The sequence below is a fragment of the Podarcis vaucheri genome (genome assembly GCF_965113315.1).
Source record: "Podarcis vaucheri genome assembly, chromosome: 12".
Classification (NCBI taxonomy): domain Eukaryota; kingdom Metazoa; phylum Chordata; class Lepidosauria; order Squamata; family Lacertidae; genus Podarcis; species Podarcis vaucheri.
The window spans coordinates 42,757,983-42,784,502 of NC_138750.1; the positions used below are offsets into that span (position 1 = coordinate 42,757,983).

Sequence of the window (26,520 nt, forward strand, 5' to 3'; positions counted from 1 at the left end):
GGAAACGCCGTTTACCTTCCCGTCATAGTGGTACCTATTTATCTACTTGCACTTGGACATGCTTTCAAATTGCTAGGTCGGCAGGAGCAGGGACCGAGCAACGGGAGCTCACCCCGTCGCGGGGATTCGAACCACCGACCTTCTGATTGGCAAGTCCTAGGCTCTGTGGTTTAATCCACAGTGCCACCCACGTCCCTAATTAGGTGATAGTCTCAATTATATACTAAGTGACTGTGATTCAATGAACCATATTCCTTATTCCATGCACTCCTGAGTCTTTGGGCTTCTCTTTCTTAAATTTATATGCCTGCCCACCTCTACCCCCAGTGCCACAAAGCAAATCACTACTAAACCTCAAAAGCAGTTTATGGCATGGGAACTACTTTCCAAAGGAAAACTTTTTTAAAGATTCCATTGAGGATGTCTAAGGGCTTAGCACATCTAAGTAGCTCCCTGGATCCAAACGAAACTAAACAGGCCAAGTTAAACTAGCACTTATAGAAAACTATTAAAATTCTTTAAATAGTTTTTTTTTAAATAATTCATTAAGGCCTCTTAGAAATAAAATACATCACAGCAAGTTCTAAAAGGGGTTTGGGTTGGTAGTAGCAGTCAGGTCAGCACTGACATGTGGTGCTGTGTCTTTACTGTACTGTATATTTAATTCTTCGCATATCTACGATTTTGCAGAAATTAATAATGCTGACATAAGATGCACATGGTGGGGGGGAATAGAGGCTACTGCCTCTGAGGGGAAAACCTGTACTGGGTGGAATTAGCTATCTAGCAGCTGAATGCCTGCACACTGCTATTCCAGCCATCTACTGTTTTCAGTATAACCTCTCCTACAGTCTTAAGCAGGGATGGCTAACATGTCACCCTCATATATTGCTGGACCACAACTCCCATCGTCCCTGACCACTGGGCCATGCTGGTTAGGCCGATGCAATTTGGAGTCCAAAAATATCTAGAAGATTCACGGGGCATTAATATACCACAAGTAGGTCCAAAAACATTATATAGGCTTTCTAAGTCTATTTGGGAAATTGCACAATTTCCCTCACTGCTGCTTGCTGGACATGGGTGCTGTGCGGCAACTAAAGCCTGACAATGAAACTTGAGTATTTGAGACAAAATTGCTCCCATGAACTTCAGTGAAAGGACAGCATATGAATTATGTCTGTCAACCAATTAAAGAACTGTTAGTCAATTAGCAATGTGAGTTTAAGTGAATTAATTCATTGATTTAATTAATTAAATTGAAAACCCATCTATTTTTAACCAGGCCTTTGTGGGTGGGGTAGTTGGTCAGATTTTGGTTTTTATTGTTATGGTTGCTTCTGCTGTAGTTTCATCTTCTCCTTTTACCTGCTTCACTTTACGACTGGTTTTAATTTATACTACAGTGGTACCTCGGGTTAAGTACTTAATTTGTTCCGGAGGTCTGTACTTAACCTGAAACTGTTCTTAACCTGAAGCACCACTTTAGCTAATGGGGCCTCCTGCTGCCGCCGCGCCGCCAGAGCATGATTTCTGTTCTCATCCTGAAGCAAAGTTCTTAACCTGAACCACTATTTTTGGGTTAGCAGAGTCTGTAACCTGAAGCGTATGTAACCTGAAGTGTATGTAACCTGAGGTACCACTGTATTATACCTTGCCCTGGTATTGCACTGTGATTAAAGTAAAGTTAAAAATATTTTACTATTAATTTATAAAATGGGTGATAACCAGTGTTAAGTCATAGGCAGATCTACTGAGATCAACTGACTTAGGTCTTAGTTTGTTATCACCCCCCAAAAATCTTCATAAATATGTATGTGAGGAAAACCAATAATTCTGAAGCCATAAGTATACTTACTGCATTATTAGACAATGCATGGATATCATATAAGACATTATCTTAGAAGAGGCATTCCCTGCTTTGTATGTGAAAGAAGGAGGGATGCCTCTTAAGACTAATTAGCACCTGCTGTTTTACAAAGATCTGCATTAAATAGAATAAGAATGTTAATTAGGGCAGCTATTTAAACGACTGAAAGGTTAACCAATCAATTAAATACTGCAGCCCTAATAAAAATTATTGCCATCTACTTTGCTCTTCTTAATCTCTCCAGCAATGTCATGACTTAACTGACCTTCACATGTATCAGCAGCTACTGTCAGCTCTCTGTGCACCTATGCTGCAGCACACCTGTGCATTGAGATATTCTTAGGAAACCAACTTACAACTTGAGTTAAAGTATAAGTGTCACAACCACAGCCTCAAAAACCACACATGTAAGCATCTGAAAGCCTGATTAATGTTAACAGTACATCAAGTGCATAACAACAACAACAACAACAACAACAACAACAACTTGTACTTCACCCCCACCCCTACCAATCCCACTTTCAAATTTATTCAGCATATTGCTATGACCTTCACTTGCCAGTTCCTCAATGGGGGCCTCTTTTATTACATAACAAGCACAATCTTCTTTTCCTTGCTTCCAAGGCTGCAAACCGACAAACACACTACTCCCAGACCACAATTCTTCAATATCTTCTTGACCTCTATGTTCTTAATATTCTGTCTGGTTTTCCCATTTCTGCTTTTTATCCTTACAAATTACCTTATATTTTACTCTAGGGTTTTAAAGATATGTGCACATACACAAATTCAATTGTTTCTGTTTTACAAAGCTTTGCAAAAGATTGACAGCAATGACTGAGCTAAATAAGGAAGAGCCACACATGGCAATACAGATTCATTCAAATTATTGCAGAATAAACCTTTAAAATCACTTGTAGCAGTGAGGGTGTATAGCAAAACTTTTAAAATTAAATATTAACTTCTTAAGCATTTATCATGTCACAAAACTGCCTACTACTGTTGTTATAGGTAAATACATATTAGATGCAACACAGAAAATTAAGCATGTTTATGTTCTGTTAACATCAGTGGGATTAAGGCCCCATCACTTACACTGTTGCATGGGAGCAGTTTCCCCATGGCATTTCTGCACACAACTGTGATGTGTCTGTGGATATCGGAACCAGGAAAAAGTCTAATGGCACAGGTTGCTCACATACCTAGGAGGGGCAGTACCAATCAGGAGAAAATCTTTCCCCAGTCAAGTAGTTGCAATAATCATACATACACTATAGTCACACTGGAAAACATTACAGGAAAACAGCTCCCACACATGCAGCTGTGAAACAGGCCTAGAAATACTGGAGCTGAACATTGTATTTTCTAGATTATACCCACAAAAATTATGAAACTCAAATAAATTAACTAGAATGATGCATAATAATTAAAAAAAATAAAATAATAAAACCAAGTGGCAGATCCAAAGCCATGTATCAGAAGCAGAGAGATGAAAACCAATGGTTTAGCTCACCTATGAATGGAATGCATGCCAAGGAATCACCAGGTGTGCTGGCGCTGGAAGCTTTCCTTTCTTCTATTATTTTTATATGGACCTCTCGACGTGCATCATTGGGCAACCAACAAGTAGTCTCCGGGGCTGGCTCTTGATCATTTACTGCTAAGATGTAGGACTGATGCCGCAAAGGCTGTGGTGTCTGATGGCCAGAAGGAGACTTTTCTCGCAAGACAACTGCTTCTGTATCCTCATCTACAACATCCCTTGGCTGGCTCTCAGATTCTTTTATATTTTCCTTTTCAAACTCTTGAACCTTCTGTCTAATAGAGACATCCAAGTTAACAGAGGTAGTTAAATGCTCACTCATCTGTGGGACAAATTTGGCAGAAGCTAAACAGGTAGTAGGGGATAGAGTACTTGTGTCTATTTCTGTTTTGTGGCCTGGCACACTTTTTGCTTGTATCCTTGATTGTTGATTCAACAAACCACTGTTGTACATATGATTTAGTTCTCTTTGGTCTGCGGTAGTAACACTATCCAGGCTCTGATTAAGGGAAAGCGACGGTTTTGCTGCATAGGGTACAGAAGTCTTCAATGAGTTGCTTCTTGTGCTTCTAGCTATTGAGTGAGATGATCTTTCCTGAAAAACGGTTGTAGGCTTTGAAGTTCCACCAGAGGTTGGCAAATCTCTGGCAGGCTGCAGTGATTTTGCATCAGGTGGAGCCTTCTGGAACTGTGGGGTTGACCCTGAGGCTCTGCTGTTTATTCGTCTACCATCTGAGCCATAAGCACCCGGAGCCACAGAAAAATTTGAGCCTCGAAGAGACAAGTGAAATGCATGCTGCCGGGGTCTCTCATAAATACCTCGCCGATCATCTTGCTCAGTAAAGCCAGTCCACTTGTTAGTCTTTTTTCTGTCTCTGTTTGAATCTGCAACAAGATTCTCAGTGTGAAAATTTTCTAATGTTTCACCCTGCTTTCCTAAATAGTCCCAAGACTGTGTCCTGTGATTCCTGGGGCTGATAGATGGTGAGGTTAGAGCATCTTGAGAGGCACTCCTTGGCCACTCCTTCAACAATATAGGATCTTCAAGTCTTTCCTGGGACACACTCCTTTGCCGTATCTGAATGGACTGTGGGACCCTATCATGAGAGGTGCTTCTGCGTCGTACCTGTGAAACACTGCGATTTGGTACCACTTGATTATAATCTGTTGTGTTCTGAGATGCTGCTCTTAAACTATCTAACCTTTCCTGTATGGTTCTGCAGCCATACATGTGCAAACGTCTATTATCAATGTACTCTTTGTAGGTTTTGTAATTTTTCCAGTCTATGGTTTGGTGGGCATTTGGAGAAGTGTAGTGATTGGTAGTGACAGAGGGAGAACCTGCACTTTGAGTAGGAGATCTAGTATTTGAGATCCCTTCTGGATGCCCTCCATAGCTTCCAGATTTGCTAGGTATTCCATTGGGATCTATTGGCCTTGTGAGTGGCGTCTGAGGAAGTACAATGGCAGTGGGCATTGGAGAAGGTGGTGATGTGGTTCGTGCTTTTGTTTTAATAGTGGTTTGTTCCTTAAGACCGTATCTTACTTCTTCTATCCGATGTGATGGACCAGTATGATTTATTCTACAGGATGACAAGTCTACAGCCTTCTCGGAAGGCACAACAACAGTTCTTACAGTCTCGTTGTTGCAAACACAGACAGCTGTGTTAGATTTTGCAATATCTGTTGGGGATGGAGGCACTTGTATTTCCATTCTGTAGGCCTTTTCTGGTTGTGCTGATGTCCTTACAGGTCTACTAGCTGGCTGCTTACCAAGTGAAGAGTCAGGAGGTGCTTTCTCAATATCTTGTGCCTTGACAGAAGGTGGAGATGCTAACCGAGGATAACATATTGGTGGTGGTTCAGGTATGTTGCGGGCATTACCACTGTAAGCTTCATTGCCTTTCAGGTAGGCATCTTGGGAATATGCCTATACAAAGAGGATTCAAAAAGAAATGAAATTACTAAAAATGTGAATGTGAAATCATCACCATGTTACAGGGAAATGAATCCAGTAGACAGCTAAATCCCTTGAAGGGCAAGGACCTCTCATATGAAACAGCTCTTTGCTAGAGGTAACTGTTCAAAGAACAAGAAGTGTCAAATGCCTTCATTATTACTCCCTGCGTATGAAAATATACAATGGAAAGTCTCCACATAGTATTAAGCATGTTTTATATAAGTCAAACAGCAAATCCCAGCAACTAATGGCAGCTGATTAAGAGAACACAGAGATTTGTAAGCATAAACCCAAACCAAGTATTTCTGTTCATACACATCCTCAAACCCAGCTTCACAATTTCCTCCTTTTGATCTTTTTTTATGCTGGAAGCTAAAATTATGCAGCAATTGACAGGTTAAATAAGGAATTCTGTTAGCCTCAGAAAATGTGCAGCTCTTTGCCACATAGAGAAAACATATAGCCTATGTAAATACTATTGCATTCAATACAGATTGCTTTTCTAAAAGGTACAATTACTATATCTAATGGGAGTAGAGAGTGGCAATGTCTTTGTTGGCTGCCAACGCCCACCCTCCTTCCAAATAATCTTACATGTTACTTATTCCATGAATTCCATACCACTCACAGCAGTGCCATTTTTTAACCCAAATACACCACCAACATACATGCTCAGGCAGCTATTTATAAGCACTTCCTTAGAGCGGAATGCAGACTATCACAAGCCATATATTCTTTAGGCGCTTCACAATTTCCATCTTACCTTGCATTTTAAGAACCTGACTCCTAAGGAAACCATTTGCTTTACATATTGCATGTTTCCCTTGCATCAAGACATTTCTGAAACCATCGTACAACTAATGATGCAAGATCTGCCCGGAACATACAAATGCTATTATTTTAGACTTTGCCATCACTTCCTTTAGTGGCAATATGAAATTAAAAGAGCTGACAGCACACAGCTTGCCGATGCACAAATCTTTCCCAAACATTTTTTTTAACACAGCTTAGGTGTGGTATCATATTACAGCATTTCCTGCTTAAATCATAACATGCTCCATTCAGCCAAATCAACATGCCCTGCCTTAGCATTAGACAGGTTGTAAAAGCCCAAATGCAGCCATAAACATTAGACTAAGAGCAAAGTGCTGAGGATGAGAAGGGCGAGGTACTTAAAACACACGGCTGCAATAAATATCACTGACAGCATTGGTTAAGTGCAAACGAAATATTAAAAGCAAACTGGCAAGAAATAAACCAAGTAACTAACAAAAACACAGGCACACATTAAAAGGTAACAGAATCAATATTACAACTGAGATTCAGCTAACCAGCAGATCTAGCTCGCTTTCAGCAACTTGCAGGCTTTAACAGTCCAGCATCTTGCAGATCTACCAAGAAACACATGCCTTACAAAAATCAGAGAAATGGCTACAGTACATTTCTTACCAGTGCTGTGACATCCTTTGAAAACTGCAGCTGGCAGAAAACAGGAAAACATAGTAAAAGCTGCTTATGAGTGTAAAGACAGAATTATGTGGTCATGTTGAAGCGGGATACACAGCAAGCTAAAAATACATCTACACCGATTTCTCTGGAAGATACCAAGAGAGGTAAAGGGCAGTGGAGCATAAACAATAACTTCAGCCTCCTTGTGAGCATGTCTGTCTCAGGCTTTTACCTGCTTCTTGCATTTATTCCCTAGCCTTCCAGAAAAAGAAAACACAGTTGTGCTGTGTTGCTTCAGTGCATCTTTTCTGCTGCAAACGGAGCCCTCTGGTTGTGCTACAAGGCGTCCCTTCTACTAGAGCAACATAACGGTCTTTCATCTCCCCTGAGCTGCTACCATCCCTGCTTCCAGATGACGAAACAAGGGTTTCATTATGCATTTAAAATCCATGCACCCCTTCCCCACTTGCATCGGAACAGAACCACAAGCTGTCAGCTGACTGCAGCTGCTTTCATACTCTACGTCTGACATTAGAAGGATGATTTCAGAATAATCCTCAGAGAAAAACAGCCTCCCCATGTGATCGTTTTCATTTTGTATATCTTTGGTGTTTCTTCAGAGACAGGCTGTGCTTCCAATTGCAAGGTGCATGCTAATACAGCTGTCTGATTTTTGCATGCTCTCTCATGACGGAAAATGGGGACTCTGCATTCGTGTACTTTTCAGATTAGGAGGGGGAAATAGGAAAGCAGACATAGACGCATGAAAAAGCAAGCTGTGGTACAGTCTAAGGAAACAACACATCCGCTCACACTCTGAAATATGCCAATACTGCCTCCCTAGTCCAATTTAGGCATATATACTCAGCCCAAATCTGCAGGTTTGCAAGATACCCTACTTAAAAACCACAAAAAATGCACCACATTAACTCTGCCTGAATATATATATAATCTGGGAATGACTAAAATGATAAATTATAGGAAATGAACCAGTTTTGTATTAATGAAAGGAAAGGAAATTCGAAAGTATATCAGAATATAGCATAGTTCTTCTAAATAATTATTTTAGTATATATTTTCATTATTTTTAAAGTCAACGAAGAGCATTTTTTATAAAAAAATATTCAATTTACAACTTCAAGTTCAAAACTGCTTAATATAAAATAAATATACAGCAGGGGCGGGGAACCTGTGGACTACAATTCCCATCAGCCTCAGCCAGCATGGACTGAGGAGAGTCTATAGTCCAGCAATCAATGGAGAGCCATAGGTTTCCCACCTCTGTGGTACACAGGGTAAAGTCTTCCCAAGGCTGGTGCAAGGCATAGTACCTCCTGGGAAAGCCGCTTCCAGCCCTCCTCTCCTCTTCTCTCCCCCTCACTTTTGATAAGTTTTGCTGCTAATGTGGCAGCTTGCCTATGCTTCCTCACTGTGGAAGGGATTCACTCCTCAGAATGAGACATTCTAAGTGAGGTGGCTCAGGAAAGGACCTGCCCTGCCGCTGCTTTTCTTATGCTTCTAATAATTTTTTAAAACAGGAATTTCTAGCCACCATGAAAAATGAGAGGCAGCAGCACGGGCAACCTCACTCAGAATACATCACTGGGGAAGGAACCCCCTTTGTCAGAGCAAGGCATGAAGAGGGTGGGCACTCCAGTGACCCCAGAAAAAGCCAAACGGGTGACAGCATCTGAAGCAAGTGTGCGGGTGCCTGGGAGGCACCAATTTGCCGCCCCAGTCCCTGAAGTAATTAGCTGAGTTTGCCCAATGCTAAGGCCACCCATAAGCCTTTCCACACTGTTAACAAGAGAGGCAAACCCAGATTAAAATCAGCTGAACTTGGATCCCACTAAAATCAATTGGACAAATTAATAATGACTTTGGTGTTATTGATTTTGATGCAAATTTATGGCATAATCCCGAATGAGGAGCAAAGTAGCTGAGTGACTACCACTTCCAAAACCCTGCTGGCTTCATGCTGGTCAGGCTGGAGGTGGGCTTACCCTCCCACACGTGTAAGGTAATTTAAAACAAATAAAAGGGGGGATTAAATATGTCCCTTTACTTATTCTACACATCTCCATTCCACTGGTACTGCCTCTCTCCGATGTCACTAGTGCTAACCTGTGATTTATTTATTTTCATATCTGGAGCACAGGGGAAACACATCATGCCACAGAGGCTATAAGAAGATACGGGACTTATACACCTCTAAATCAACCAGCTACGTCCTAGCTTCTGGATCTGCCAAATGATATGTAGAATTGTAGAGCTGGAAGAGACCCCGGGGGCCATCTAGTCCAACCCCCTGCAATGCAGGAATCCTGCCCACAGCCACCCCTGGGTGGGCTCGAACCACCAACCTTCTGGATTATAGCCAGACACACTGCCCCACTACGCCATGAGGTTTTCATGGACACTAATATGCTACTGAAGTTATTCAGTATGACTTCACAATTCAAAGCACAAAAAACGTAGATGGTCCCGTAACTGTTTAGACCAAACGTATCCTCACAGACCACAGAAGGCCGCAAGCCTATCCACAGACAGACACACAGCCATTCACTGTCACAACTGCTTCCGTTTATTGAAATGGACGCTAGCAAATTCTGAGCGTGCCTGATAAGGAGAAAACCTGGAGATTTCTAAGAGCAGCTGTGGTAGCATGTCCCCATAGCAACAAGCTGCGGAAATTAAGCTTCTAGCCAAGACCCAATTAAAACACACACAACTGAGGAGGCCGCACCCTCGGAGGGGAAAGGCCTCAAAGTAACAAGGGAATAAATAAATAAAAACCAAAGTAACTGGTGGGGGAAACCCGTCCAGGGTGTGTCCCTTTCAAGGCACCCAGCCTCAAAACACTGGTAACGGAAAGAAATAATTGTACACGGGTTATAGGCCTAGTAGGCCTTTCCATTTGTGCAATCTGAAGGTTTGAGGCCTAGGGCTTGCTCTCAGGATCCTTGCCCTTCTTGACTGGCAGTAATGGACTTGCCACCCCAAACCTCATAGGTACTGAATGCTTTACCGATGGGAAGGGGAAGTTCACACCGTCTCGAAAAAAAGGCAGTTCTAAGGCCTTTACTGAAAAAATCAAATTTGCACTTCCAACTATCCTTGATAATTATCACACAGTATCTAATGCATCATTTCAATTTAATTTATTTTTTTTAGTAGGATGATAAGAGTAGTAAATGGCCTTAAGGAGCGCCGGAGGAAACAGATGATTTAGGTCTGTTTCCAATCTGGCTTTTATTTATTTATAAAAGCATTGATATACCCCCATCTCATGTAAAACACCAAAGCGGTATGCAACAATGTATACAAATGAAACAAAACATAAGCGTACCACGAAAAATATACAAAACAATCATTAAAATGACTGCCTAATTCGCAGAAAATTTAAACTGAATAGGCCAGCTAGTATAAAGGGTCTTCAAGAAATGCCTGGGAGTTAATCTGAATCTCTTCTCGAAAAGTATTCTGTCTCCACACAAGATCGCCCTGGTGGATTATTTACACTGGGGAATGGATAAGGAGATTGAGACCTATTGATTCTCATGGACCTCTCAGCGGCTTACAGTACCATTAACCATGGTTTTCTTCTGGGATGTCTTGCTAGATTGGGTCTGGAGAGACTCAGGTTTTTTCCTGGCTTTTGAGCTTTGGTTTATACAGTTGCCCCAAAGTTCTATTCTATTCCCATTTGAAAAACAACAACAGGAAACTGCTGGCGGATGAGGAATCATCCAGAGATTTGGGTTACTGACATCGGCAGGCAGATGACACACAACTCTATCTCACATTTCCATCTGCTTATTTCAAGGAAGCGGTGGAAATCTTGCACAAGTGTCTGGAGGCAGTTCGATACAAATGAAAGTGAACAAACTAAAATGAAATCCAAACAAGATGGAGGTGTGAAGACCACCTAATCTGGATGAAGAGATTCAACAGGTTATTATTGCAGGGTCTGGTTTGGCTCATTTTGGAGAGGCAGTCCTTGAGGTACTGTGATCCTGCGCTAAGACTTTATAAATGAAAACCTCTTGATTAACACATGCCATCCACTTTAAATTATCCAAAGCTTGCATAGAAAGCTTCAGAAGGGAATAAGAGCTAGGGAGGTCGTCTTCTAGGGAACTATTTCTTACTATAGTCTTGTTTGCACATAACACTAATTAAACCATGAGTGTTTAGACGACAAGTCTCTGGCTCATGTGCTTTCCCCTTTCCCTCTGTGGAGCTTTGGACTAACTATACCGTTACCATACGTCTGGGAAATTCCAGACATGTCCTCTTTTGAGGGGGCCAAAATGCCCATATGGGGGTAGGTTTAAATTTTAAAGGAAATGTCTGAGGTTTTTTGGGAGTGAGGAAAGAGGCTTGGACCGTCCTCGCCCCCCCCCTTCAAGATATGGCAACCCTAACTAACTATAGCTTGCTTGCTGTGATGTCTGAACTCAGACAAACTTCGGTTAGTGCAAACTACAGTTTACTAAAACAAGGCGACTTCAAATTATAACTGTAAAAAAAAAGCTAAGATTAACCACAGGTTACAGTTAAAACACACCACTGAACTGTGGTTAGTTAAAAATAGAAGTTTTTGGTCTCTCTTGGTCACACAAGAGAAGAGGAAGTCGGGCCTGGAGGGTTATGAGCTTGAGGTTTGCTGCAGCTTGTCTTTGATTTACACCATGATTTAGCCTTACATGTGAATACATCATGAATTCATGGAATGATGGCGTATTCTTCCCTAAAGCAATCAGTGAATTGGCAGAAATGCCACACCTTTAACATATGAATTGGACTCTCAACCCAGAACGCCTATTATCTGCCAAAGGTACAATTCTCTTCCAGCAGAGTCTGCAATATGTACCGTATTTTTCGCTCTATTGGACTCCCATAGGAGGGAGAGAACAGGGGGGGGGGGATTTCTTGTTCTCCCCCTCTAAAACAAGGTGCGTTCTGTGCGTTCAAGGTGCGTTCACCTGAAGCCTTCTACATGTGAGGAAACAGCTATCCCAATTACCTCAGAGCAACCATGTATTCGCAAGAGTGCACAAAGTTTCCCTAACTGGTTCTCTCAGGAATGACAATAGCAGGCATATGGAACAATTTCTAGGTAAAACACTTTGAATAAGTAATGAAACTGCTGCCCAGCTCAAATTCCTCCTGTGCTAAACTACCCCCCAAAATGTGCAGCCCACTGCAAGGCTCTGGAGGCTTTGGGTTCCTTTCGATATGCTCTTTGGGGCTGGCGGGGGGGGGGTGCGCACAGACCCTTCTCACTCTCCAGGCTTCAGCGAAAGCCTGCATTCGCTCCATAGGACGCACAAACATTTCCCCTTCATTTTTGGAGGGGGAAAATGCGTCCTATACAGCGAAAAATACGGTATTTTAAAGGAATAGGAATGTAGCATAGATGTTCCTCTGTGATCTAGGAAAACCAAGTAACCTAACTGAGAAATGAGAATCCATTCATTTAATAATGGGCACAACCATAGTGTGTCTAGCAAAGGGAAAATCCTTTCCTTCCACTTCATATTCTTTAAAGTCAATAAAAGAGTGGTGACCGTGACATAGAAGAATGCATTCAACAAACTGTTTCCCCTTTCTTCATTTTGTTGCAACAGTTTATTTCAGCAAAAGATAAGACACAGTTTTTCTACTGTTTTGAGAATGACTTTAGTCTTGGTAAGACACATAAAAACTGAGCAGAGTCATCTTTAAAAGTAAAGTAATTTCCATTGGTTTTGAAAATCCCCACAATAATACCTATGTTACTCAAAGAGGCCAGACTGGTGCCACTGTATATTGGAAATAGCCCTTAGGGTCATGTTTTCAGCACTTTATTTTAAAACCACAAATGCTAAGATGTGCCTTTAATTTGCTGAAATGAAACCTTAAATCCAAACAATATCACTTTCAGCAAGGTGATGTGAAAGCATCTATCAGTTTTGCAGGCAACAAGTGTTCTTCAACAAACCTGGATGGTTATTAACTTTTTAAAACAGTTTAAAATGTATCATTTCTTTCCTGTCTATTAAATATTTTTGTACATGTCCACCTTGCTTTCTATTTCACCACCATGTCTTAAAATATACCCAGAGTTCTTCCACATTCTTTTTTTACAGTGAACTGTAGGACACCTTGAGCCCTGGTTTAGAAGAGGCATCTAACAAAGTTACTAAACAAAATGTAATAGTTCTATAAATAAATAAATCATCCCCTTTATTACAGATAAAACATAGATTCACTCTGAGGATTGATTTACACTTCAGGTAGCAAGCCTAAGTGTAGAGCTATTAAAGCGTATAAAGGGAAATGCATGTTACCAGATGTACACAAGACACACAATAAGAGCCTCAACTAAATCATATTAACATCCATTTTCACTAGCATTTAATAAAGAGGAGGGATTGCTTCTGAGTAATGGATGCCTTAACAAGGAAAAGAACTACTGCGGTTTTTCCTGGCAGCTTCTAGCTGTATGGCTGGGCCCTATACAGGCCATTTACTTGCAGTTTGATAATTAAGGAGAAGCATTATTAGCCCCTCTCCTCCCTTTTAAATGCTCAATTTGGGTTTACTGTAAATGTTTCATGTGTTCTGTTAAAACAGACTTTCTACAAGATTTTATGCTTGAAATGCTATCCTATGAAAAAAGTCCACTTAAAATGTCCCAACATCTATCCTACATTTCGATAAGAGTCCTCTTGCATTATGAGGTAACCTTTATTTCCTTAGTTGTTACATTGCTTTTGTTTTTAATTTCAAAGTACTGTATTTTTCCGTGTATAAGACTAGGGTTTTTTTTTTACCAAAAAATTAGGTTTAAAATTGGGGCTCGTCTTATACACGGGTAGTGCTGAGGGGTGTTTTCTTATTTTGGAGTCCCCAAAAATAGGGGGTGTCTTATACACGGAAAAATATGGTATACCAGAACCTGTTGTAAGATGCCTTGAGTCTTGTTTTAAAAAAAGGTTATATAAGAAATTTAATACACAAACCAAACATTTCTGCAGTAAAACCTGGTGTTTACTACCTATAACTTGGTCCAGTTCTAGCTCTTTGGGTCAACATTTAAAGCATTCAAATTTAAAGCATATGATGCCTCCTCCTAATTTAAGAGCCAAAGTAATCTCATTTCTCCCCCCCCCCCATTGCACTTGTTCTCTGTGGTTGAAACCAGTTAACACAGTATACTGAAGTCCTGCTTCACTGAAAAGGCCATAATAATTTTAGTTCGAATTAACAAGAAATAGAGCTAGCACAGTGAACTACTTTAATCCAAAATGAATTCACACTGCTGCAAAGGCAAGGAAGAGTGGCTGCAATTAGCTCTCTCCTTGCTAGGAACATGTGATGAAGGAAGAGGTCTCTATGTACCTCTGCTTGTATGAATTCCTGAAAAATTGAAGCCAATCAGAGGTGGGTTTGAATGCACACATTCTCCATTAAGAGAATGACAATTGGCCCTTCCTTTTAACAAAGTCCCAGTGAAAGCAATGAAACTTGTATCCAACTTTCAAGTGGATGCTTACCTGACAGAAAACAAAACAAAATCAAAATTTTGTTTTTTACAGAGTAAAGAGGGACCTGACTGAGTTCCTTCAGTCCAACTTTTAAAATGAGCCTTAATTTCTTGCTTGAATAACAGCTCATTCATTACTGGCCTTTGTGCACCCATTTTTGCTGAAGATTATCATCACAGGTATTTCCACCTTCAACTCAGCTCAGAGCATGGCTTTAGATTTTATTCATTGCCATGCCTTAGCTGGGGAGGGTGGGGTATAGATAAAAAATATTATTATTATTTACTTCATTTCAGTGGTTCGTGGTATATGTTCCTTCAAGAATTCAAAGGGTAGGAAGGCTCCCCGTCCCCACATTTTCATTTCATATACAGTTTCATATACAGTTGTATCCTGATACTCGTACGTTTTGCCTTCCGAATGCCGCAAACCCGGAAGTGAGTGTTCCAGTTTGCAAACTTTCTTTGGAACCCAAACATCCGACGCTGCTTCCACGGCTTCCAATTGAGTGCAGGAAGCTCCTGCAGCCAATCGGAAGCCGCGCCTTGGTTTTCGAATGTTTTCGGAAATTGAACGGACTTCCGGAACAGATTCCATTTGAGAACCAATGTATGACTGTATGCTTATTCTTTACCCTGTGTGTTTCTAGAACTAATGAAACAGCAAATTAAGAAAAGAAGGCATGGACATTACAACTATAGTAGCAGCATTATTCAGCAATTCAGCTTACTCAAGAGCCTGGTTAAAGAGCCAAAAGTTTTCTGGGGTGCTTACGGCCATCTTACTTTAGTTTCTATTTCAGAAGTATGACTTACCAGCTGAAGGATGTCTTCATCTTTTGGCATCACACTAAGTTCTAGCATGCTGTCACTGTGAGAGAGGAGGAAACATATTGGTATATTAATAAAAAATAAAATACTGCACTATTGATAGGAAATTTAATTGCTGGCTAACATATAAAGAGATACATTGATTATCTCAGTAGTCACTCTTTCTCAACAACCAGCACTGAATATAATGCTCGCTTTCCTCTTTACTCCCATGGATTGTTGTTCTCCATGAAATTATGCCTCAAATTCATGACTGCTTCCCTTTAAGAAAATTAAAATTTTCTATGCAGGAAAAAACACACGTCAGTTGCCACTTATAATGTGCGGCACAGGTGTTTTTAGAATCAAAAGCACACAGATCAAGTAGCTGATATGCACAGAGCCTGTCTTATTCATGTACTCACTATGAGAAAATACACTTGCACCCCTAACAATACGGACACTTTTATCCTACATAGAGATTGATTATCCATGTAGATTATTTTTTACATATGGGGCAAGGAGCTAACATTGGTTCTCCAGATGTTGCTGGTATGGCTGCAAGGAGGAAACTGGGAACTTTTGCTTCCAATTTTGGTTAACCACAGTTTAGTGTGCCATCTGAATCCAAAATATGATTAATGTCAACTAAGGTTCCAGTTAAACAAGCTGTTTTCATAATCTATGGTTTGAAGTTGGCATGTTTTATAATCCATAGTTTGTCCAGATTCAGATATCATGATAAACTGTGGTTAACAGAAAATGGAAGCAAAAACTTCCAAACTGCTCTTCATCAGTGGTTGTGGGGAAGCGTACAAGCCCAAGGCTTGCTGCAGCTTGTTCTTATCCCACTGGTTTAGTGTGATGTTCAGACACAGCCCCTGTGTATGTCAGGTACAGATATTTATCAGCAAAACATTCTCAGAAACAAATACAGTATTAGATTCAATTTCCCATCACCACCAAAAAGCTGCTAATAAAATAACTTTTCCTAAATAATTGTTAAACATTCTAAACTGCTCATGGAATAATACCATCAATGTCAAGCCTTTATGGAAATGTTATAAGCCATTTTCTTAACAAGCTTTATCTTCCTGCAGTATGGTCATATGAAATGTCACCCACAGAATGTATATGAAAGATTGAACATAATATGAGGTGCAGTCCTATGAATTAATTGCTTTTACTTTTACATCTGCTGCTCAGTCAAAGTTGGCTCAGTATCAAAAGAATAAAAAACTTCACAATGACATTATCCACAGCACATCCCTACACTTTCAATGGGTTGTATTCCAATTGGTGTCCCTCTGCTGATGGAAGGTGTTTCATCTCAGAAAGCTTTGGTCAGTAGAACACGGATTGTGGTGAACTTCTGAGAGTCTCCCTCTTCCATGCAGTTTCTGTGCCACCTCCCACAATGTGCCACTTAAGTTTTGGGGGTGCAGGAGCTACAAGGGGATGGAAAATCATCAGAGATCACCTCAATCTTTGTGCAGCTGATGGAAGGCCCTGCTGGTTCTATCAAAGGCTGGCCAATCCTACATTGCGGAATGAGTTGAACTGGATTTCTTTTACTCATTCTATGATTCTGATTATCTTGGTAAAAACAGACAAACCACGCACCAATCACCTTTCTCAAAACAAACTACATGGAATTTAAAATTATGCAGATTACAGACACCCATACTTACGTGTTTTGAATTAAAGCAATTACTTGAGAATATGTCTTCCCTATAACACTTTCCCCATTCACTTTTATAATTCTGTCACCTGCAGGGGAAAAAAAATACACAGAAAAAAGGAGATATATCCAGACCACTGTTTTCTTCATTAACGGAAGCTGAGAACCCGTTCAAGTATTACAAAGAAAAACAAAGCAGAAATATTTCAGATGTGTGACTTACAAATAATCCCGAAGAATGAAATCCAGAAGTTTAATTAGGAACTTCATGCATTCATAAGCCCTGCTTTACATGTAATAAGAGGAGCAGGGAAAGCACAAATGACACTCTTTCCATCTTTTTCTAATAATATGTGAACCATTTATGACTTTCTAAACCCTATGGGCTGGAGCCAAACTTATCTTTGGAAGGGACTGAGATTCAGCAGAGGTTCCCACTGGAGGAGTGATTCTTACTGATTTCCTGTGCCCCCTGCAGACCACAGTGTCACCTCCCACACTGGCCCCTCGTGCTCTGGAGCATCTTTACAGGGGACTGCAGAAAGGATCAGCAAAAACCACACCATCCTACTGCCTTCAGCAGAGCATCCCATGGATGGAGTCCCACCCACAGGTAATCAGGTCTGGATTCAGCACATAACATCTTCCTTCCATAATGACAACCGAATCCCAAACCTTTCAGTGATAGCTGAATGGGTTGAAACTCCCAACTAATTAAAAATTTTGTTTCCTTACATAGACACACACTCTGACAACTTCCTTGGAAGTTGGAACACTCATGACATCACACCAGCCCAGCCAATCAGATATGTCTAGGTAAGGTAACGGTTACCTGTGCATAATCCCGCTTCAAAAGCAGGCCCTCCTTCTTTAACCTGCTTAACAAATATGGTGTCCATCGGCTCCAATCTGTTTCGTGGCTTCCCTAAAAGAAAATTAGAAATACAGTCATTACGAGAGATTGGAAAGATTAATTATACCTCATTCTTCTTTATATTAAATAATAGGATTCAAATGATTTTAATTCATCTGACAATCAGAGAATTAGCATCTGCTCTGTTTAAAGCAAGAGAACATGACACATTTTACAGATACATGGAAAATATTTGAGCCGTCTTTGTAAAAACCATTAGTAGAGCTAGGGCTCCCCCCCCCCCCGCCAGAACTCAGGAGGGTGCCACTGCCATTATAAGAAAGCGAGGGAGGTGAGTTTGGGCACTTCTTTTTCTAGAAAAATAGCTCTGGGAATAGCTGTAGGCACAAGAAACTTTATTTTTCACAACTGTATTGTGTGTACTATCTTTCATCGCCATTCATACCTCATCTATTCTAATGGGATCTCGTGACTATACATAGTGAAATCATATTTACAAACATAATAGCCAATATTCCGAAAACTGCCAAAACTTTGCAGACTCAAGAGCCAATGATATCAAGAGCCAATTACATTGGGATGTTTATATGTAATATTTCTGGCAAAACTAATTTGAAGAGGTTCAAAATCTTTGCACATTAAAGCTCACAGGGCCAATGTGGAAAAAGTGTCCATAAGACCATAAGAATCAGGCCAAAGGTCCATCTGTTCCAGTATCCTGTTGCTACAGTGGCCACCCAAGAAACGTTTTGAAAAATACATTGAATTTGGCATAGCTCACTGTCACCATCTAATGCCACATTTGTATACTGCACTTTACAACACATTTAAAACGTTTTCTTTGCAGCTGTATAGCTGAGTCCTCTGCCTCAAACTCACTATGCTGCCTTTCCTCCCAACTCCTCATCTACAACATGGAGATAATGATACTGGCCTGTCTTTCAGTGCTGCTGTAAATTTTCCTGACACATGAGAAATGCTTTGAACACTATGAAAGTGATATAGAAATGGTAAGTATTATTTAATATTACTGAAGTACACCAGGCTGAGTTTATTCATTAATATTTTCTATGAAAATGTTAACATTTTCTGATGGAACCTGCTGAACAGCAAGATGAATTCCAAAATTATATCAAAGCCTGCTGTTTATCTTCCTTGCACTTAAAAAAACCACACCAACCAAAACCACTAAGAAAGAACAATGCACAATAGAACAACAGAATGGAATGGCAAGGTAGATCTTTTGAGGTGTTCTATGGGAGAAATAAGAGTAAATAAAAAGCTACAGTATCCACGTAGTCTGGGGAAGCTGACCCAAGTGAATATGATTAAGAAAGTAAGAGTCCAGCTAGATCAGACTATCCTGCTCTCTAGAACAGTCCACCAGTTGCTTCCAGGAAGCTTAGAAGCAGGATGAAGACCTCCTCCCGGGGTTGTTCACCAGCAACTGGAATTCAGTGGCAAATGGTCTCTGAGCCTGATATCATGGCTAATCATCATTGTGACTGAGCTATCCTTATGAATTTGTCTAGTCACTTCAAAAGCCACCTAAGCTAGTCAACACCCATCATAACATGGGCAGTCAATCAAATAACTTAATTATGTCTTGCATGAAGCGCTTTCTCCTACCAGTCCTAACTACGTCAATCAATTTCATGACTCCAAGTTAAAGAATTATGAGCTGGGTTATAAAACTTATTTGTATCCACTTTCTCCACACCCTGTTCTAAGAAGTGATATACCAGTGGGAAACTATGAAGATCATCTCAGGTGGTGAAGTACCCAACTAGCAAATACAGTGGTGCCCTGCAAGACGAATGCCTCGCAAGACGGAAAACTCGCTAGACGAAAGAGTTTTCCATTTTGGAGGTGCTACGCAAAACAAATTTCCTATGGGCTTGCTTCGCAAGACGACAATGTCTTGCGAGTTCCTGCGGGGTTTTTTCCTCCCCCCCTTTTTTCTAAGCCGCTAAGCCGCTTATCAGCTGATCCGATCAGCAGATAAGCCGCTAAAAGCCGCTAATCCGCTAATCCTTCAATGGGCTTGCTTCGCAAGATGAAAAAACCGCTAGACGAAGAGAATCACAGAACGGATTCTTTTCGTCTTGCGAGGCACCACTGTATAAGAGTTTAACAACTGCTTGTTAGAAGGGATTTTCTGTTGTTGTGAATGTCAATGCTTCTGGATATTGTTTTTGAGCACAGGATATGAAGAGCAGAACAAGGAACAACAATGTAACTAGAGGAATTAACCCAAGAGAAGGATCTGGAGAAGTTTAAATATCGGTAATTCAGACTTGTTTATTTACAACCAAGCTTATGCAAGATACATAGTAGCATCTGCAAAGGTTTGAAATAATGACCTCTTTTCCTAAAGAGCCATGCAATAATGCTCAGTTAATAAGACCGTGTTGGCTTAACATTCTGGAAATTTCCTTTTTCAGTGGACTTCATTAAAAAAAGATGCACTTTCATTTATAAAGCAAACACATAATTCAAGCAATGGGTAGGGTCCTCCACTACACTTGAGGACAGTAGGGTGGTTATGGAGAGGGCGAGCAAGCACCATGGCCCACGCAGCTTTGCAACAGAAGGGTATGGCCAAGGGGCTCCGGAGGAATAGCTGAGGAGCTGCTGTCACTGTCCCCCGTGTCTGCTGCCTGAGAGAAGAATCTTCACTTTGCACAGGTAGCACCAGCACTGAAAGGAAGTCATTAATGCAACTGAGACAGCAGAAATCTCTCTGATTAGTTACCATTACTGAAAGAGAAAAGCATCAACAAGAATAACTTTTCTGCCAAATGTTCGATGAAGGAGTATCTGCTCTACTGGGTCTACTGACTTCCATCAATTGTTATGTCCTTCAATCTAGAAAGCCGGGGGCCAGTATTCCACAAAGCTTACATCTAACAGCTTAACTGTTATTTATGAAAAAGAAATAGGGAGAGAAAACAGAAGCGCATCCCTGGTCCCAGTCCTTGAATGACTCTGATTTGGTACTTTATTCAACAGATCTCCCTCCCTCTCTGTGTTTGTGTGTGTTTGTGTGTTTGCGTGTGTAATTATAGCTATGAAGTAATAGGGTGGAAAGCATGCAGAAAATGAAAATGATTCCAGACTGTTTAGAAAGACCTCAACATGAAAGACTTTTACTGCAAAGGAAGGGAGGCAGTGATGACATTTCTGAAACTCCACATTATGATATTTGTTTTCAACTAATTGCACACCACCCTGGAATCTATTTTGATGCAGGGTGGTTTAGACATTCCATAAAGAAATAAATGAACGCTTGCAGGGTATGGTATATAAACAAGTCAAAAAGTCCCACGTGCATCAAGTTAAGAGTTATAGCAACCTGTGTCAGTTCCAGATTTGGGGGCACTGGAAAACATGTTTGCGGTTGGACCTCTTCCTTGACGTTACTGTTGCCTGTTTGCTTGTCTTCCCCTCTCTGGGAAAAAAGCCACATAGCTACCCAGAGGCAGGTACCACAGCTGCTATGTCATATTGTGCCATACACTAATTTGTTGCAAATGCAGAACCATCAAGAGGGCAAGAAGAGTGGAAACCGATGCGCCTTCTCACTTTGCTCTTGTCATCGCTTGCAGGTGAATAAGCAGCAACAGCAAGATGGAAGTGGTCGCCTGGGGTCCCTGGAAGATCCACAGTGGGCCCCTTAGGTGGGTGTGCCTTCCAATGTGTTCAACCATTCTTAACATTATGACTCCTTCCCCAGTGGTATCTTCATAGATACCCCCAAATCTGTCAGGTGAGAAGGCCCCGTATGTGATGCCAGAAAGCAACCACCTCTTTGTTAACTATGTCTATATTGTACTTTTATAGTGTTAATTTTTGAAATGGTAATGCATATCAATGATATGATGTCTGTCTCTTTCTCTCTTTTCCCCTTCAAGTATTTCTGGAACAACGACTTCAGGTGGGAAAATTCTAAATGAATAAAATGAGCAGAATATGCCAGAGGGGAGCAGCTTCTGCCTTTCATATGACATGATACTAGCCCGAGTTCCTCCTATCTCGTATATCTGAAATAAATAGGCATTCAGCCTATGGTTTTACTGGAAATATACACTGTTACACCAGCTAAAGATTAGTAAGTGGACATAAAAGAGACTTAATCCTAGTCTGGACAGAATAAAAAAAATAGTATGTACAAGCCTTTCATACAAACTCTAGGGCATCTACAATATTGTATACCCAGGTGCCTCATTGTGCAGAAAAAAATTGCAATTAGACAGTTAATTTAATGGTTTGCTCTTCAAGAAAATGGAGCAGCTCCAATGTATTCTGTAAAAAACACACAGATTGACTAGAGAAGCAGCAAAGATGAGACTTAGCAGTTCACATGGCATGAGTAGTGTTCACCAATAGAGGGGAAAAGAGGAAATTGAAATGATGGTAGTTGCTATGGATACCGCCACACAAAAATCAGAAGGCAAATTGGAAGGAACAAGAGTATCAGAACACTGAGCGATAAGTGCCAAAAATATCTTGCGGGGATTATCTACAGTTAGCACACTACTAGGTAAGATGAATCTCTTCTACTTAAGTGGAAAAACTATGTATTTCTTAGGTTCTCAAAATGATTAAGCCACAGCAACTTGTACACGAACCATTTATCTGTTAAGACGAGAGCAAAAGTATAACTCAGTTCATCATAAATATATGAAATGTATCCATCTCTGAGAATTTGAAGTTTATTTTAACACATTATTACTAGCCTTCATTATGATTAAAATGTGTGATCTAATGGATCTGCCTTCTTAAATTTTAGATAAAACCCCCACAATTGATTCACTCCTTAATGTCATAAAAGAGGATGCTTCATCTAACCTATGCAACTTAATACCTAGCTACAAAGTTTACAACAATCCCATAAAAGCATTTTTAAAATAATGTACTAAAAATTAACGGATAATAATTTGAAATGGAATGAAACCATTATCATATACCTTGTACAATTTTGTGATATGTTAAATCTTTGAGGAAGGTTTTATTCAGTCATTTTTCTCCCCCCCCCCAAAAAAATATACATAACTATTTGCTTCCCCATTGACTTAAATGTCATTCAGGGTAAGCGCAGCCCTCAGTTATTCCAGGCACAGCTTGAATTCAGGAGAGCTGCATTTGTACATTACTTCAACAACTAAAATGAAATAGATCATCAAAGCCTCTAGCTGTGTTTCCTTACCACATGTGTGCTTTCCCACCAGTCATATTAAATTGTTACTATAGTTGTTCTGACATACATACATTTAAGAAAAGAAAAGAAAAACTGACCCGCCTTAAGCAGCGACTGCTTCTTTGCAGACAGGCAGGAAATTAAATATCAGAACTAATGCCTTCAAAATACTGATTCCACATTATTAAATTTCTTTCAATAAAACAACTGCCAAGACAGTGACATCAGGACCATCAGATAAAATCTTCCGACTGACGTTAACTGTGAGAGGTTTCAGATCAACACAGCAGTGAAATTATTACAGGAAAGCAGGTAAAGATTAAAATTATTACAGGAAAGCAGTGCTATGTGGACAAAGCCGGTTTTACAAAATGCCCTGAAATGGCAGCACTAGAGCCAAGGATCTCTTTGTTCAGCATTGTGCCCTTTAGCCACAGAGCAGCAGAGGCCAACTTAATAATCTCTTTTACCTCTGACTCAGGAAAGGTGAGGGAATGTCTAGAATCGATAACTGAATGGATGAGGACCAATAAAAAGTGGAACCCAACACAAATAAGTCTGTATTGGGAAGAGTGCTTTTAAGCCTAGATAGCTCAGCTGGTCAGAGAGTGGTGCTGATGATCACGCCAGGGCTACAGGTTCGATCCTGGTATGGGAAAGCTGCATATTTCTGCACTGCAGGTGGTTGGACTAGATGCTCCCCCTGTTCCCTTCCAACTCTGTGATTCTAATAAAAATAACTTGTCCGTGAATGGTTTGCTGATGGCATCAATTATTCAGGACATGGTAAAGAAAAGGATTGCAAGGCATATCTCCAGATTGGGGAAATGGGCAGCAAAATGGCTGATGCAGTCCCCCCCTGTAAAAATTATGCATGGAGAAAGTGAACAGAAGAGGATCCCTGTTCAACCTTAAGAAGCAGCTGAAGTCAAGACGCAATGGGAAGAGCCCCCCCCACCACCAACTTTGGTTCCCACAAATCAGTGCCCCTTTTGCTTCTTCTTCTTCCTCCTCCTCCTCCTCCTATTCCTGGATCAGGGGCTGCAAACCCGAGCCTGATCCTGATAATGCTGCGGGGCTCATAGCACAGTGGCTGTATGCTACTTCCTCAATCAATGAGCAGCCCGCCTCTAAAATACCAGTCACTGGGGAGCAACAGCAGGTAAGGGCTGTTGGGCTTGTATCCTGCTTATGGACTTTCCCTAAGTCTATCATGGACCATTATGAGAAACACAATACTGGACTAGATGGGCTCTTGGACTGACACATGTTATGATCATGTTAAGGCTGATGGTGGACATGCACACACTTGGGAGCCAACTGGTACATCTCCAGAGAAGCTGAATTTTCTATGCCAACAGCTTCATCAATTTAAACATTAAATTGAAGATTATGCAATCAGACCGTTTTCACAATATATTCATATCCCACCACACACCCAGGAAAGTCAAGACCTACACATGGGAGGGGGAGGAGGGGTAAGGAGAGAAGGTTACTTATGCAATCTCTGTATCTTCCTAGTAAAGTTAAAGGGACCCCTGACCGTTAGGTCCAGTCGCGGATGATTCTGGGGTTGCGGCGCTCATCTCGCTTTATTGGCCAAGGGAGCCAGCGTACAGCTTTCAGGTCACGTGGCCAGCATGACTAAGCCGCTTCTGGCGAACCAGAGCAGCACACGGAAATGCCGTTTACCTTCCCGCCAGAGCAGTACCTATTTATCTACTTGCGCTTTGGCGTGCTTTCGAACTGCTAGGTTGGCAGGAGCAGGGACCAAACAACGGGAGCTCACCCCGTCGCGGGGATTCAAACCGCCGACCTTCCGATCGGCAAGTCCTAGGCTCTGTGGTTTAACCCACAGCGCCACCCACGTCCCTAGTACGTTAGGGTAATTATCTGCACCCGAGTGGCTGGCTGCAATGTGTCAAAGCATTGTTAGGGTCAAACTATGTGCTTACAATAAGCAGCTCTCTTTCTTTCAGAAGCAAAGACTGTAATAGGGTCTCTGATCTGAATCCGATGGCATTTTCCCACTGAAAATCAGCTGTCAAGACTGCTCTTTATTATTTGTTTGTTTGTTCATTCAATTTACATCCTGGCCTTCCTCCCAAACGAGCCCAGGACGGCCAGCACAGGAATAATTTTTTTAAGCATTCTAAAACAGTTAAAACTCAATCTAAAAACAGTTAAAACATTGTTAAAACGTTCTCAGGATTGCTTGGAACAGTGTTCTTCAGCCATCAAATGCCTGCATAAACAGGAATTTTTCTAAATTTCTCTTAAAGTCAAGAATAAGGAATACAGACAGACCTCACTATGGAAGACATTCCACAAATGGGGAACTGCCACTGAAAGGGCCCTGTCATGAGTCAAAACCAACAAAACAGCCCTCAGTGGGTGATTTGATGCAACAAGCAGCACTTTGGAGACAAATAAGAGAGTAAATTTTATGTGGGGAAATTTGTAACAGAGCTTCCTCTGGTTGTTTATTGTAAACATGCACTTTTAAGTGTGTGCTTCTCAAAACCTGTACTTTGACCTTTGGACAAATGAATAACTTGCCAAAACGGAAAGGAGAAAGTATATATTCAATACTTACTTTGATCAGCTGACTGTCTCCCATTGGTAATGTAAGGATCAGATTTAAGGAACCCATTTAACTTAAGTCCCACAGATTTCAATGGGAACGAAAAGTAGCTAGCTTGCCCCAGATCCAACCCAGTATAGCTCCAGTCATTGTCAAAAGCGCTGTACAGCCTCAACTTTTATTAAAGAATTTAATATTTCAGCTTAGATTTGCATTAAAGAGGTTGGCACTAGATGGCTCCTTTGCATATAATTTAAACAGAACCATAGCAGCAATTTCACAGATAAGAAAGCTCTGCGATCCTATCCACTATTATTCACACTAACTCTATCCCACACCTATAATGTATGAAAGGCACTGCAGGAATAAATGCAAATTAGTTTGATATGTGAATTGCTTGCCCTCTTAGCTAAGCTATTCAAGAATGACACACACTGATCATTAGCACCCGGATAGCTACTTCCGCAACACAAAATAGCTATTTATGGTGCTCAGAGAAAAGGCCTTTTCTACTTTCTGAGTTACGCCAATCTGTTCTTCCACCTTAAAAGGGTTTCTTGAGATGTCCATGCTTCTATAATTGACAACTCCAAAACGAAGGATAGTATTTATTTTGTGTTAATATAGAAATAATAAATACAGAGGTACCTCCGGTTGTGCACAGGATCCTTTCTGGAGCTCCAGTGGGATCCCGAGGTGTGCGTATCCGGAGGTGCCGCTTCTCAGAATGTGCACGGCGTGGTTTAGCGCTTCTGCGCATGCGGCAAAACCCAGAAAAATACTTCCGGGTTTGCCGCGCACTTATCCCGAAGGATACGTAACCAGAGGTGAACGTAAGTAGAGGTACCACTGTACTATCTTTCGTTTAGGAGTTGTCAATTGTCTTAATAAAGAAATAGGTGATCTACATATACTGGATATAAAGTATTCTAGACGACAGCATTTATATACTGTGGTATCATAAAATGTAAAGACAGTGAACTCTGGTAAAACAAAACATCATTTAAAAATGAAT

At 40.8% G+C, this 26,520-nt stretch overlaps 2 protein-coding genes across 17 annotated transcripts in view; one reads left to right on the forward strand and one right to left on the reverse strand.

Annotated features, from left to right (window-relative positions):
• The window catches only part of ARHGAP21 (Rho GTPase activating protein 21), a 109,438-nt gene that overhangs the window by 26,369 nt on the left and 56,549 nt on the right, over positions 1-26,520 (reverse strand). For 3 of the 6 annotated variants that reach the window (XM_082193732.1, XM_082193734.1, XM_082193731.1), the window contains exons 4-8: positions 17,680-17,772; positions 16,858-16,936; positions 15,173-15,227; positions 6,823-6,852; positions 3,384-5,343 (exon numbers count right to left, since the gene is read on the reverse strand). In XM_082193732.1, coding sequence (XP_082049858.1) covers positions 3,384-5,343; positions 6,823-6,852; positions 15,173-15,227; positions 16,858-16,936; positions 17,680-17,772 — 2,217 coding nt within the window. Of the gene's footprint in view, positions 1-3,383; positions 5,344-6,822; positions 6,853-10,408; positions 10,519-15,172; positions 15,228-16,857; positions 16,937-17,679; positions 17,773-26,520 lie in introns of those variants that run through there. The other 3 variants (XM_082193736.1, XM_082193733.1, XM_082193735.1) reach the window with 3 other exon arrangements.
• LOC309515716 (uncharacterized protein) lies at positions 8,155-23,654 on the forward strand. 11 transcript variants are annotated; one of them, XM_082193822.1, is made up of 8 exons: positions 8,829-8,913; positions 9,015-9,228; positions 10,649-10,737; positions 13,444-13,550; positions 17,326-17,460; positions 18,569-18,731; positions 19,927-20,007; positions 21,330-23,654. In XM_082193822.1, the coding sequence occupies exons 2-6, from the start codon at positions 9,224-9,226 to the stop codon at positions 18,578-18,580; spliced, it is 348 nt and encodes a 115-aa protein (XP_082049948.1). In that variant the 5' UTR covers positions 8,829-8,913; positions 9,015-9,223; the 3' UTR covers positions 18,581-18,731; positions 19,927-20,007; positions 21,330-23,654. The 11 variants fall into 11 exon arrangements, 5 of the variants coding, with proteins under 5 accessions (XP_082049950.1, XP_082049948.1, XP_082049947.1 ...); XM_082193824.1 differs by lacking the exon at positions 9,015-9,228 and having other exon boundaries at positions 8,155-8,842; XM_082193821.1 differs by lacking the exon at positions 8,829-8,913 and having other exon boundaries at positions 8,958-9,228.

What these genes read in the sequence shown, in the direction of transcription:
- LOC309515716 (XM_082193822.1), top strand. An exon ending in GAAATCCAAACAAGATGGAG is followed by an intron (nt 10,738 to 13,443) that starts GTGTGAAGACCA and finishes CTGTTAAAACAG; the next exon opens with ACTTTCTACAAGATTTTATG. An exon ending in GAGTCCTCTTGCATTATGAG is followed by an intron (nt 13,551 to 17,325) that starts GTAACCTTTATT and finishes TGCCCCCTGCAG; the next exon opens with ACCACAGTGTCACCTCCCAC.